A 12,409-nucleotide genomic window follows, 5' to 3' on the forward strand; every position below is an offset into this window, starting at 1 on the left:
TATTCCGAGACAAACCCACAAACTTCTCTGAAAGCCCCACATCGAACTTTCAGAAAGACAATGTCATCCCCACCATTTCTTCTTCTCTTTCTCTTCTTCCTCTCAGCCCCATTACTCTTAGCTCAATCTCCACCTTCTCCACCTTCTCCTTCCTCTTCTGTCGCCTGCAAAGCCACACTCTATCCAAAACTATGCCGTTCCATTCTCTCCGCCATTCGCGCCTCCCCTTCCGACCCTTATGGCTATGGCAAGTTCTCCATAAAGCAAAGCCTCAAACAGGCACGTAAACTCGCCAAGGTCTTTCAGGACTTCCTCCAACGCCACCAATCATCTTCTTCCCTCAACCATGCAGAAGTTGCGTCTCTCGGAGACTGCAGAGACCTCAACCAGCTCAACGTGGACTATTTATCATCCATATCTGAGGAGCTTAAATCAATGAGCTCCTCAGACGCCGAGCTGGTTGAGAAAATCGAGAGCTATCTCAGTGCTGTGGCCACCAACCACTACACATGCTACGATGGGTTGGTGGTGACCAAAAGCAACATTGCCACTGCCCTTGCCGTGCCACTGAAGGATGTGACCCAGTTGTACAGTGTCTCACTTGGGTTGGTCACTGAGGCTCTCGACAAGAACCTCAGAAGAAACAAGACACGCAAACATGGACTCCCCACCAAAACCTTCAAGGTTAGGCAACCACTGGAGAAGCTCATCAAGGTAATCATTGTTTCTCTTCACCAATGATCTTTCTTCGTACTTGGTTATTAATTAACTGAACTGAATAATGTAGAAATGAATCTAAATCTTGCTACATTAAAGAGGTTTTTGTTTGTGTACAATTTGTATCACCGACACATCAAAACTTCAAACATTAGGTATATGTTTTTGTCTTTTTTTTTTTTTTACGATAGGTAAGTACATATTATATTAGTTATGACCTTTAGGTTTATTTTTATTTGCATGGAGACAAATTTATGATCTATGGATTCTAATTTTTGGTTCATTGAATCATCTGAACCGAGCACAGTAAAGCACACTATACCTGTCAAATCTTCACTGCTTTTTCACTTTTTGGTATTACTTGAAAAAGAAACAAATATGAATGCTTTTAATGTTTCTTCAAATATTTAAACTATGTTTAACATTACTTTTTGTACTATAAATTTCAATTGACTTACAAATTATCATAGTTTTTTTAACTCATTGAATTAAACTCAACTTATATTTCTTCTTTCTTTTTTCTTCTGTAATGCTTATTTATTATTATATTTCTAACTTTCTAAGAACACGAAAACATACAACTTGTTAAATTTAAAATTCTTTATCATGTTCTCGTGGCTTATTGGCAGAGCCAGAAGCTTATTCTTTTCGTAAGGCTTTTGCTGACAAAAAAATATTCTTTTCTTAAGTAAGCCAAAATCTTACTCTTTACAAATTTAAATAGCTGTTGTAAACTTTTGTCGTTCTATACTAAAATAATTGTTCTATATTTTTTTTCAGGAGTCAATTTTATATATATATTGATGCTAAGAAACATTTGGTAGATTAAAATATCGTTGATTTCATAATGAAATATTATACTTAATACTATTAGAATTTTTTTTTTTATAATTACTATTGTAGCAATTTCCACAAAGGGGTAATGAATCACTGCTCTAAGGATTGTTAATTAATAAAATTCTGGATTTGTAAAACATCAATACCTTAAAGTTTGTAATAATTAATTTTGTAAGTAAATTTTTGTGAAATTAATTTTAAGATAAACTCAAATCCTATCATAATATTAAAATTTATTTTATTTATTGTCGTTTCATTTTGAATTGGGTAATTTCAACTTCTAAGATAATAAAAAGCAGTGAAAGGTGGTGAAGTCAACCACATGCATGATGCTTTAATGGGTTGACTATAGGTCAAACAAATACGCTCTGTTTTCCTCTGCATTTTAATGTGAATGCTTTGCCATGATCTAAAAATTTCATGATAATTCACGTGAAGTCCTCCTAGTTTCCACCATTTGCACTGCTCCATGCACGTGAAATTTTCATTTTATTTGCTAACATGCCATTGTGCATACCATATATTAATGTCAAGTTGTCTACATTATGCAGATCAGTTCATGAGCAGAGACTCTTAGTTGTTACCAATTTTCATAAAAGAAAAACTCTTCACCCTAATCATAAAACATATAAGATTACTTTCATTTACTGTGCATCACTTTCTTCTACCAAATGTCTATGACAAAGATCTTACATAAACTTTCTCTTATGTCTGTCAAACAATTATGAATGCTGCATGAATTTTTGTCTACTTGATCAACCATGGTTCAATATATATTGAAAGCATAAAGTGTTAATTGAAAGGCTAAAATTGTTGCAGCTTCTTCGCACAAAGTATAGTTGCACCAAGTTATCCAATTGCAGCAGAGCTGGAAGGAACCTCAAAGAAAGTGGGAGCCAAGGAATTTTGTTACAGGATTTTGTGATTGTGAGTTCTTACGGAATAGACAACTACACTTCCATTGGAGAGGCTATTGCTGCTGCACCCAATGACACAAAGCCTGAAGATGGATATTTCCTGGTGTATGTTAGGGAGGGAATCTATGAGGAATATGTGGTAATTCCCAGAGAAAAGAAGAATATATTGCTTGTTGGAGATGGTATTAACAAGACTATCATCACAGGGAATCATAGTGTCATAGATGGTTGGACAACTTTCAATTCTTCCACATTTGGTATGTCCTTTATTCGTGAACTTTAAGTCTAACTCAGCCTTACAAAACCAGTTTGTCAGATTAAGTTAGATTTAAATTCCATTTTTTAACATGATATCAGAGTTATGAGTTAGATCTATCGTAGCGAAGTCTGTTGTTTGTTGGGTCTACTGTTTCTCATGTTATCTGGTCACTTTCAGATCATCCATTAATTATGCTTCTGTGTTGAATGCAGCTGTATCTGGAGAAAGGTTTATAGCGGTGGATGTTACATTCAGAAACACAGCTGGACCAGAAAAACACCAAGCAGTGGCAGTGAGGAACAATGCTGACCTCTCTACATTCTACCGATGCAGTTTTGAAGGATATCAAGACACTCTTTATGTTCACTCTCTGAGGCAATTCTACAGAGAATGTGAAATCTACGGCACTGTGGACTTCATTTTTGGCAACGCAGCCGTGGTATTCCAACACAGTAAGATCTATGCCAGAAAACCATTGCCAAACCAGAAGAATGCTGTGACAGCACAAGGAAGAACTGATCCTAATCAGAACACTGGCATTTCAATCCAAAACTGCACCATTGATGCTGCACCAGACTTGGCTGCAGACTTGAATTCCACATCAAGTTACTTAGGCCGGCCATGGAAGTTGTATTCAAGAACTGTGTACCTGCAATCATACATTGGAAATGTTATTCAACCTTCAGGGTGGTTAGAGTGGAATGGCACAGTTGGGTTAGACACCCTCTTTTATGGTGAGTTTAACAACTATGGTCCTGGTTCTAACACCAGCAATAGAGTACAATGGCCTGGTTACTTTCTGTTGAATGCTACTCAGGCTTGGAACTTCACAGTCCTGAACTTTACCTTGGGAAATACTTGGCTTCCTGACACAGATATACCTTACACTGAAGGACTGCTGAGATAGGTAGCTGAATGTTTATATTGCAAAGATAGTTTTGATTCATTGTTTGTTAGATGCAATGTAGCTATATGATCATCCAAAAGGGATGATCAGAGTCATTAATGTTCCTATGAAATTCTCAAGTATCAATAAAAATATATACAAGTTTGTAGAAACAATGCCCTTGAAAGCAATTAGGAAAAGTTGGTCCGCAATGATTATTATGTCTCAATGTGCCTTTATGCTTGTCTCCACCACTCTCCAACAACAACAGCAACAGTAATAGTCCTATTCCACTAAGTGAAGGTTATCACATCATTGGACCAAGTTAAAAAGAAAAATCTCAGAATATTGATGTCTTTCATAATCCATGCCTGTCTCCAAGTGAAACAAAATTGAGAGAAAGGGACAGAGATTGGTGCAAACTGTGTATGAATAAAAAGAATAGTGAAATGAAAAGAATCATTATTCACTTTCAAATTAATAATACAGATCAAGAAGATCAAGGGAAAGGGAAAATAATCCAAAAGTGCAAACAATTTTGACAAAGGGTGTCATAGATCTGACTCAAATGGAGCACCTGCTGCAGAAATCCATTTATCTCCTTGTAGAAAACCCTTGATAGTAAACTTTCTGGCTTGTTCACTAGTAATGGTTCTCAAACCCTTCCATTTCACCCTATTCTTTGTTGAAGAACCTGGTCCAACATTCTGAAATTCTGCATAGAAAATGGTGTCTGGAGCTGAGTTCCCTGTCCATGGTAACCAGCCTTTGGGGTTCACAAAACCTTCCATTCTGGATTTCATGTACACTGTGGTTGAGTAATTCTTCCAGGGTCTTCCAAGATATGTCTCCACAGAACTCAAGTTACCAAAGGGTGAAATGTTGCAGTTCTGAATGGAGATCCCAGTGTTCATGTTAGGGTCAGTTTTTCCCTGAGCTGTGATTGTGTTTTGCTGGCCATGCATTGGTAACTTTGGCCTAATATTACAGTTTTGGATCACAACTGCAGAATTACCAAAGATGAAATCAACTGTGCCATAGATGTTACATTCTCTGTAGAATTGACGGTTGGAATGAGCATAGAGAGTATCCTGATATGCATCAATGTGGCATCTATAGAAAACTGCTTGATCAGCACTTGTCATTAGTGCTACTGCTTGATGCTTCTGTGGACCAGCACTGTTCCTAAAACCCATATCTCTTGCCATGAAATTCCTTCCAAATACAGCTGATTGCACCCAGCAAACCACAAACAAAACAAAACAATGTAACAGAACTAACAAATAAAAAACATCTTAGGTAGCTTAGGTAGAACTTCTATAATAGTCATGTAAAAGTACCAAAACTTACCAAATGTTGCTGTTGAGAAAGTTGGTGTGCCATCCAAAAAGTTAAGGTTTGCAGATACAATAGTAGATGTCATTCCATCACCAATGATCATCACATTCCATTTGGTCTTCTCAACCCTCACATTTTCATAGTAAACCCCTTTTTTCACATAGATCACAGTCCTCTTGTTGCTCTTATCAGGAACATGTTTAAGTGCATCAGAAATTTTCTTATATTTCCCACTGCCATCTTTGGCCACAACAATGTCAGCTTTCTTCCTCAAATCCTCTGTGAGAAGGAGCCTCCTATCTTCTGAAGGAAGCCATGCTGGTGCTTCATTGTGATGAGGTAATAAACTCAGTAAGCGCCTAAGGTTCAGTGTGGTTGTAGCCTTGTTGATCCAGGTAACGATGGCAAGACTGTTACTGGTGAACTGTGTAGAATTTTTAAGATAGGTTTCTACACTTGTCTTAATTGCTTCTTTTTCATCTTCAAAGCCTTCAATACAAGTATTCAGATATGTACCTATGAAGAAAAACAATGTATATAGTTATTTTTATCTAGCCAAAGGGGTAGAAAAAACTTGATGTATGTCTATAACTTCTGACTATGCTAACATATGTATAATTATAATTAATACAGTACCTGCAGCACTTAACCATGTTTGAAGATCCTCAAAAACTTCAACAAGAGAAAAGTTTTCCCCTGATGTCAATGTCAAAGAGCTATTCAGATGATCAACCGCAAGACCCAAAAGCTCCCTGCAATTTTTCATAGCCTCCTTGGTCCTGCTGTTCTTCACCAGCACCCCTTGGAAAGCTCCATGATGATGATCACTGAAATATTCAAAAGCTTTGGACACTTCAGATAAGGCCACCTTCTTTGACAGCACGAACAACTCCTGAGGCTGAACCTGGTTCGAGTTCACAGCAGAACCAAGGCTGCTGTAGCAAGAATCCTTGTACAATGTCACATCACAAACAGCCTTCACTGAATCTGTCACAGTGTGAGCATCATTGCCACCTTCTGAAGAGTTGGTGCCAACAATGCCAAACACAGCTGCAAAAACAACAGCTGCTAAAACTACTGAGGACAATCCTATGATTGTGACTCTCTTTCTGGTTTTCTTCTTTGTCTCCAACACCATTTGCTCATGCTCATCAACTTTCCCGTAGGATTTTAACATGGTGAAGGTATCAAATTCTCCAACACCACTTCTATCTTAAGTACTCTATTGTTGATAGAAATTTGTTTGAGTTTACAAGGTTGTTTAGCATATGATGTGTGTAATATGTTAATGTAAGGAAGAGTGTAGTAGCACGCGACACTGTTAATACGTGGAAGCCACTAAAAACCTTATATTTTGTGTCTGCATGTTTAGATTGAGTGCATGCCATGTTAGTGCGTGTTACATCCTAATTGGTTGACCAGTCTAATTTATTTGTTGACTAATTATATATATATATATATATATATATATATATATATATATATATATATATATATATATATATGCACAATGATAATTTGACAAATTTTTTTATAACATGAGGTGACATCTTTTAAGTGGTTTTGAAATAGAAAAATAATTTTTTGACTAATAAATTTTAGGCTTAATTACTCGGATTATACCTGTTTAACTCGAAAATTTTAAAATGGTAAGAAAATAATAAAAATAAATAAATAAGTAAAAGATTTGTTAACAGAATGAATAAAAATAAAGTGAAAAATTTCTCGACACTTACTTGATAAATGAAAACAAAATAAATAAATTATAAAAAATGCATATAAATTTACCTCTAAAGTAAAAGATGCTCTAAATCACTCAGCGATATTATGTGGTTCTTCTTGCACATAAGGGAAATTGTTAAATAATAGTATTTAATTAAGAATACATATTGTATGATGATAAAAATGGTAGGATAATAATAAATCAATAATTGCATTGGTAACTAAAAAATGAAGGAAATAAAATGAAAGAGCTGAATAATTTTCTTGCAAATTCTTAAAAAAAATATGTATCACAGTGGATTGATTTTGATATAACTGAAAAGTAAATTTTTGACAAAAATATATTTCCAGTTCTTATATTTATGATAAATTTTATTTTAGTCGCTATATTTTTAAATTTTACAAAAATATTTAAAGTTAATCTTTCCTTAAGCATAAATTTAGTGTTTAGTGTGACAACCTTGGTCCACCACAAAATTTAGGAAAAACTAAATTTATATTATTTAAAAAAAATTAAATATTAATTCATTAATTTTAAAGTATATAGGAATTAAGTTTGAAAAAACATTATTCATTTGATAGGGGAGAAAATTAAAACATGCTCATTTTACAGGATTAAAATATATTTAAGCCTAACATTAGCTGTATATACATCCCCAATTTATTGTTTTTTTAATAAATACATTGATATTATAGAAAACAATTAATGCTAAAAAATATTGGCACTAGAAAAAGGAAATTAATGAATGGTAGTTGTTTATAAAAATAGTGTTGCTAATTGAACAAATATAGAAAGTATACACAATATTTCTATAGTTGTAAAAATGTAAACTAATTATGTTGAATTATGTTATTGTAAATGAAAGAATAACATGTAAAAGAAGAAAGTAATAAGTTTTTTTTTCCTAAGAGTAATGACACAATCATTTATTTAAATTTTGTTTTTTTTTTTACCAAAATAGTACAATAATTAATCTTTTGTTTCACTTGGTTATATCATTTTACCGAAAAGACAACACGGTTCCACATGTTTACACATGAAAATTATTTTTAAAAAGTTGTTGTCTGTATTTAGTATAAAATTTGAACACTTTTTTTAGTGAAAAACACACGTTCTCATGGTAAAAATATTACTCATATATCCTAAATAATTGGTTAGCAAACATATATAATTTGTTGAGTTAAATATATTTTTGTCCCTTAAATTTCAGTGGATTTTGGAATTAGTCAATTTGGAAACTTTAAATCAATTTAGTCCTTCATCTTTCAAAATACGTGGATTTAGTTCTTTTAATCAAATTTGGTTAGGTTTATTTGATGTTTCATATGTATTTCAAAATTGTATTTGAGTTATTTATATTGTTTGACATATTTTTGCTTTAATGTTAATTCAAATACTAGTATGAAACGCGTCCGAAATGTCAAATAAACTTAACAAAATTTGATTAAAATGATTAAATCAACGTATTTCGAGAGATGGAGGACTAAATTGGTTCAAAGTTTCAAAATTCACTAATTCCAAAATTCACTAAAAATTAAGGACTAAAAACATATTTAACCCTAATTTGTTTTGTGGAAGCCTTTCATTATCCAAACGTTTTCATCAAATTTTTATAATAATAAAAATTTCCATATATATTGTTTTGCGTTCTCTATATAAGATTAAGAGTTATTGTGAGAATTTATCTATTTAAAGTAGATCCATTTTTATTTTTCTTTCTCTTTCTCTCCTAATTATCTCACTTTCCTTTGTGACACTCTCTTGATTCCATTTTCAACTGAACCTTCAACCTTTGTCCTCCTTTTTGCCCTACAAGAACTTTTGGTATGATTCAATCTATATATGTTTTTCATTACTTTGCTTAATTTATTGCTTACTTTTTTTTTTTTATGTTTAGTGTTTTATTCCTTGATTAATCTCAAATTGAATGGGAAGAATCACAAAATTTTTAATTTCCCTCATTTTTCATTTATTTATTTTTGTATTTAAATTGTCTTTAGAGTGTGGATTATATATATTTTTTCCGGTAATTTTCTTTTCTTTTGTTTCATTTTGATGTGTTTTTTCAAAATCACCAAATACATTTCTTATTTTAATAACATCCAATTTTGCAAGTTTTGTTACTTAAAATAAAAATGAATTAAATATGTTTTTTCCCATAATTATTTTTAAAAGATATTTTACTTTTAACTAAACTTTTGACGTCAGTAAAACATTTTTTCCAATCGGGAATTGTTTTTCATATGACAAATAAAATCTTATAACTCCACGTATATTATTTGTTAGAAGGAATATGTTATACCTTACTTTCATAAAGTGCATTTATATAATTTAATTTAAAGATAAAACATACTTTTTGAAAATATTTTAAATACAAAAATGTATTTATTAGAAACAAAAAATATACAAACACTTTTTAAAAAGATCTATCAAGTACTCGTGAAATTTTACCATCTTATCTACATAGATTTTTTTCAAAATTTGATCGTTTTATTTGTTTTTTATTTTCTTTCTATCCAGGCTAAATTTTGTTTTCTCGCTTCGTTTAAAAAAATATAAACAAGTCACTATATGTTGTATTGTCCAAAGAAATTAAAATGAATTTAGAGTCTAATTCTATACAAATACATTGTTTTACACACTCTATATTCATGTAATTATAGAACAACTTTAATAACATTGTTGTATATAACATTTTACCATTTTGTTTTCACCAATTACTCAAACAATCAGATTTCTTACCCTTTTTAATTAGATAATAAATTGTTTTTCAATGATAGCACATAAGTATTAAACTTTTAGCATAATTTTTTCTTCTAATAGATGAAAATTACATACGAGACACACTACTTCCAAATTTTTTAAATTTTCAGTTTCATAATTCAAAAATCAAATAATTAAATCGTACAACTATACATAATTTTCACTTACATATATTTTTCAAAAATTAAAAGATCAATTCCACTAACTAAACCCTATCCAAACCCTAACCTCTTACGTCATCAACCAGGTATGATTATATCACAGTCGCTGACAGGTACAAGTTCTATATTTTACCATGATAAAATGAACTAAGAAAATCACATTTCCCAATAACTTATCCACATTTTTTCTTTGAATGATGATTTTCTGGGTTTAATTTTTTTTTTTTTTTTGAATCTGTCTTGAAAACGAGCTTTCTGAATGCATGGTATGGTTGATGGTACATTGATAAGCTTTTTGTACTGTAATTGTTTCAGAGAACAGTGAAAGAAGAAAAGCTACAAGCAATGGATTCTACGGATGATGACAGAATGAGTGGTGCTAACTATGATGGTGATGATCCTTACGTTGAAGAAGAAACGATGAGGGTGGAAGAAGAAGCAGAAGAAGATGATGAAGAAGAAGAAGAAGTGGTGACATTGGAGGAACTGGAGACAAGGATGTGGAGAGATCGCATGATGTTGAGGAAGCTGAAGGAAGAGAAGAGGGAAAAGGAGAAAGGAGAAACAGTGGAGATGATGAAGAAGAAGACACTGATTCGTGCACAAGACACAGTCCTGAAGAACATGGTGAAGATGATGGAGATTTGTGGTGTTCGTGGCTTCGTTTATGGCATCATTCCTGAGAAGGGAAAACCAGTGAGTGGAGCTTCTGATAACCTCAGAGGTTGGTGGAAGGACAGGGTCAAGTTTGATCACAATGGTCCTGCTGCTATGCTCAGGTAAAAATAATAAATTTATAGAATATATTATATGATATGAAGAAAAATAAAAAAAGAAACATTTACCAGATATACATAAAAATGAAAGTATATAAGTATCGTTCCTGATATTAGTTATCATCTCGATTGGGATAAAACAATTTTATATTACAAACCTCGCCTTATAAATTAATTTTGTGGGGTTGAGAGGTTCACTATTAACATGATATCAGAATTAGGTTAGAGTCTATCCTAACGAGATTTCTTGGACATTTTGTTTCATTCGCTATCGGATCGTTATTGGACCGGTAACGGGCCACTCATTAATTTCTGGTCCCACGCACGAGATATTGGAAGTCACACATCGACATAAGGCAATTTCATAATGTAAATCTAATATTTCAAATTGGTTTTGGGGGATTGAGTTAGGCTAAAAGTCTAAAAGTCTATTTCTAACGTCTTGAATAATTATGTTATACTTTGACTTTGTATGTGTTTGATGAATCTGGAGCAGGTACGAGGAAGAAACTGGTTTTGAAGACATGGTTAGTGATGCATTCAACGGAGAGCCATCAACAACAGCACACAGTTTGAACGATCTCCCAGACACAACTCTTGGATCACTCTTGTCATGTCTCATGCAGAACTGTGACCCTCCGCAGAGAAGGTACCCTCTGGACAAGGGCATTGCCCCTCCCTGGTGGCCCACTGGGCAGGAATGGTGGTGGGCCCAGATGGGCTTTACCATGGACCCAGGCCCACCACCCTACAAGAAGCCCCATGACCTGAAGAAGGTGTGGAAGATGTGTGTGCTCACTGCAGTCATCAAGCACATATCCCCAGACATGGCAAAGATCAGAAACATCGTTCGTCACTCTAGGACCCTTCAGGACAAGCTCAATGCAAAAGAAACTGCCATTTGGAGCGCTATTGTGAAGCGTGAAGAGTCCTTTGCTAGGAGATCATACCCTAATAATTTCTTCCAAACCCTCCCTCTAAGAGCAGGACCTACTGTCCATTATGATAATAGGGGGCAACAAAGTAATAACCTTGGTGGTGCAATGAATCTTCTTGGGGGCCTCAATAACATACCACAACACAACAATGTTGGTAATGGTGGTTCTTGGAGCTTTCTCGGTGGCCAGAATAACCCTTCAACTTCCACCGGTGCTGCTAGAATTCTTCTTGGGAACCCTCCATCAACCACCGATTTGATCACTGATGATGGTGCTACTAGTTTTCCTGCACCACCCACCAATGGTGGAGCTAGAAATTTCTTCGATCCACCAACACCAACGCCAACGAGCAATATTCTGGTTCATAGTGAACTCATGAGAGCTTTTTTGGATGGCCAATATAACCCACCCCCACCACTACCATCAACAACAGCAATAACAATGATGAACAATGGCATTGTTATGCCACTAGATCATGCTGGTGATAAGAGAAAGGGTGGTGATGATTTTCATGGTATTGTTACATTTCCTCAAGAGGCATATTCTTGCCACATCACAGAGTGCCCTTATCATCATGAGACTGGCTTTGGATTCAGTGACAGAAACGCGAGGAACAATCATCAGCTAACATGCCGATACAGAAGCAAAAATCAGAATTTTACTGTTGGGGACATGAATGCTCCTTCTCTTGCAGGCCAAAACCAGTATTTGCAAACTGTTCAGACTCAGGTGTGGAATGATAGTTTGTTTGATGGAAGGATTTGTTTGGACAAGGATGTCTTTGGCAACAACATGTATGTGTGTTCTCTAGAAAGCAAAAACCAGCAGCAGCAGGTGAAAAATGTTGGTAATGCTGAAGTGTCCAATGTTGTCCATGGGAATATGTCAGTGGATTCTTCCTTTGCATGGGATTCAAACAATTCCCAAGCTGAATTTTTGGACTCTCCTATGTTTGTAACACCAGACCAGGATCTCCTTTGGCCATAAGGAAAAAAAAAAGAAGGTAAAAATGTAAATATATATCCTCTTGTGGAGTTAAACTTCCATTATGTGTATAGTCCCCATGGTGTTAAATTTGGCAATTAAACCATCGG

At 34.1% G+C, this 12,409-nt stretch overlaps 3 protein-coding genes across 3 annotated transcripts; 2 read left to right on the forward strand and 1 right to left on the reverse strand.

The window, feature by feature from the left end:
- LOC114185662 (putative pectinesterase/pectinesterase inhibitor 47) lies at positions 1-3,792 on the forward strand. The gene is made up of 3 exons (XM_028073528.2): positions 1-714; positions 2,374-2,728; positions 2,943-3,792. Exons 1-3 carry the CDS (start codon positions 61-63, stop codon positions 3,635-3,637), a joined length of 1,704 nt encoding a protein of 567 aa, XP_027929329.2. The 5' UTR covers positions 1-60; the 3' UTR covers positions 3,638-3,792.
- A 236-nt stretch (positions 3,793-4,028) lies between these two features.
- Positions 4,029-6,138, reverse strand: LOC114185670 (putative pectinesterase/pectinesterase inhibitor 24). Its single transcript, XM_028073540.2, has 3 exons — positions 5,591-6,138; positions 4,967-5,470; positions 4,029-4,844 (listed from the first exon to the last, which is right to left on the reverse strand). Exons 1-3 carry the CDS (start codon positions 6,129-6,131, stop codon positions 4,168-4,170), a joined length of 1,722 nt encoding a protein of 573 aa, XP_027929341.2. The 5' UTR covers positions 6,132-6,138; the 3' UTR covers positions 4,029-4,167.
- Positions 6,139-9,946: 3,808 nt separating this feature from the next.
- Positions 9,947-12,302, forward strand: LOC114181725 (ETHYLENE INSENSITIVE 3-like 1 protein). Its single transcript, XM_028068264.2, has 2 exons — positions 9,947-10,380; positions 10,874-12,302. The coding sequence occupies exons 1-2, from the start codon at positions 9,947-9,949 to the stop codon at positions 12,300-12,302; spliced, it is 1,863 nt and encodes a 620-aa protein (XP_027924065.2).
- Positions 12,303-12,409: the final 107 nt, after the last annotated feature.

This window comes from Vigna unguiculata, chromosome 1 (assembly GCF_037176805.1).
Source record: "Vigna unguiculata cultivar grain cowpea cultivar isolate G323 ecotype 2 chromosome 1, ASM3717680v1, whole genome shotgun sequence".
In the NCBI taxonomy this organism is placed as follows: domain Eukaryota; kingdom Viridiplantae; phylum Streptophyta; class Magnoliopsida; order Fabales; family Fabaceae; genus Vigna; species Vigna unguiculata.

Bases quoted from the DNA above. Each gene is read 5' to 3' on its own strand.
- LOC114185662 (XM_028073528.2), top strand. From the start codon at position 61: ATGTCATCCCCACCATTTCTTCTTCTCTTTCTCTTCTTCCTCTCAGCC. The intron at 715-2,373 runs GTAATCATTGTT...AAATTGTTGCAG, and splicing joins CACTGGAGAAGCTCATCAAG to CTTCTTCGCACAAAGTATAG. The intron at 2,729-2,942 runs GTATGTCCTTTA...TGTTGAATGCAG, and splicing joins TTTCAATTCTTCCACATTTG to CTGTATCTGGAGAAAGGTTT.
- LOC114181725 (XM_028068264.2), top strand. From the start codon at position 9,947: ATGGATTCTACGGATGATGACAGAATGAGTGGTGCTAACTATGATGGT. The intron at 10,381-10,873 runs GTAAAAATAATA...AATCTGGAGCAG, and splicing joins GGTCCTGCTGCTATGCTCAG to GTACGAGGAAGAAACTGGTT.
- LOC114185670 (XM_028073540.2), bottom strand. From the start codon at position 6,131: ATGTTAAAATCCTACGGGAAAGTTGATGAGCATGAGCAAATGGTGTTG. The intron at 5,471-5,590 runs GTACTGTATTAA...TTTTCTTCATAG, and splicing joins AACATGGTTAAGTGCTGCAG to GTACATATCTGAATACTTGT. The intron at 4,845-4,966 runs GTAAGTTTTGGT...GGGTGCAATCAG, and splicing joins TTTCTCAACAGCAACATTTG to CTGTATTTGGAAGGAATTTC.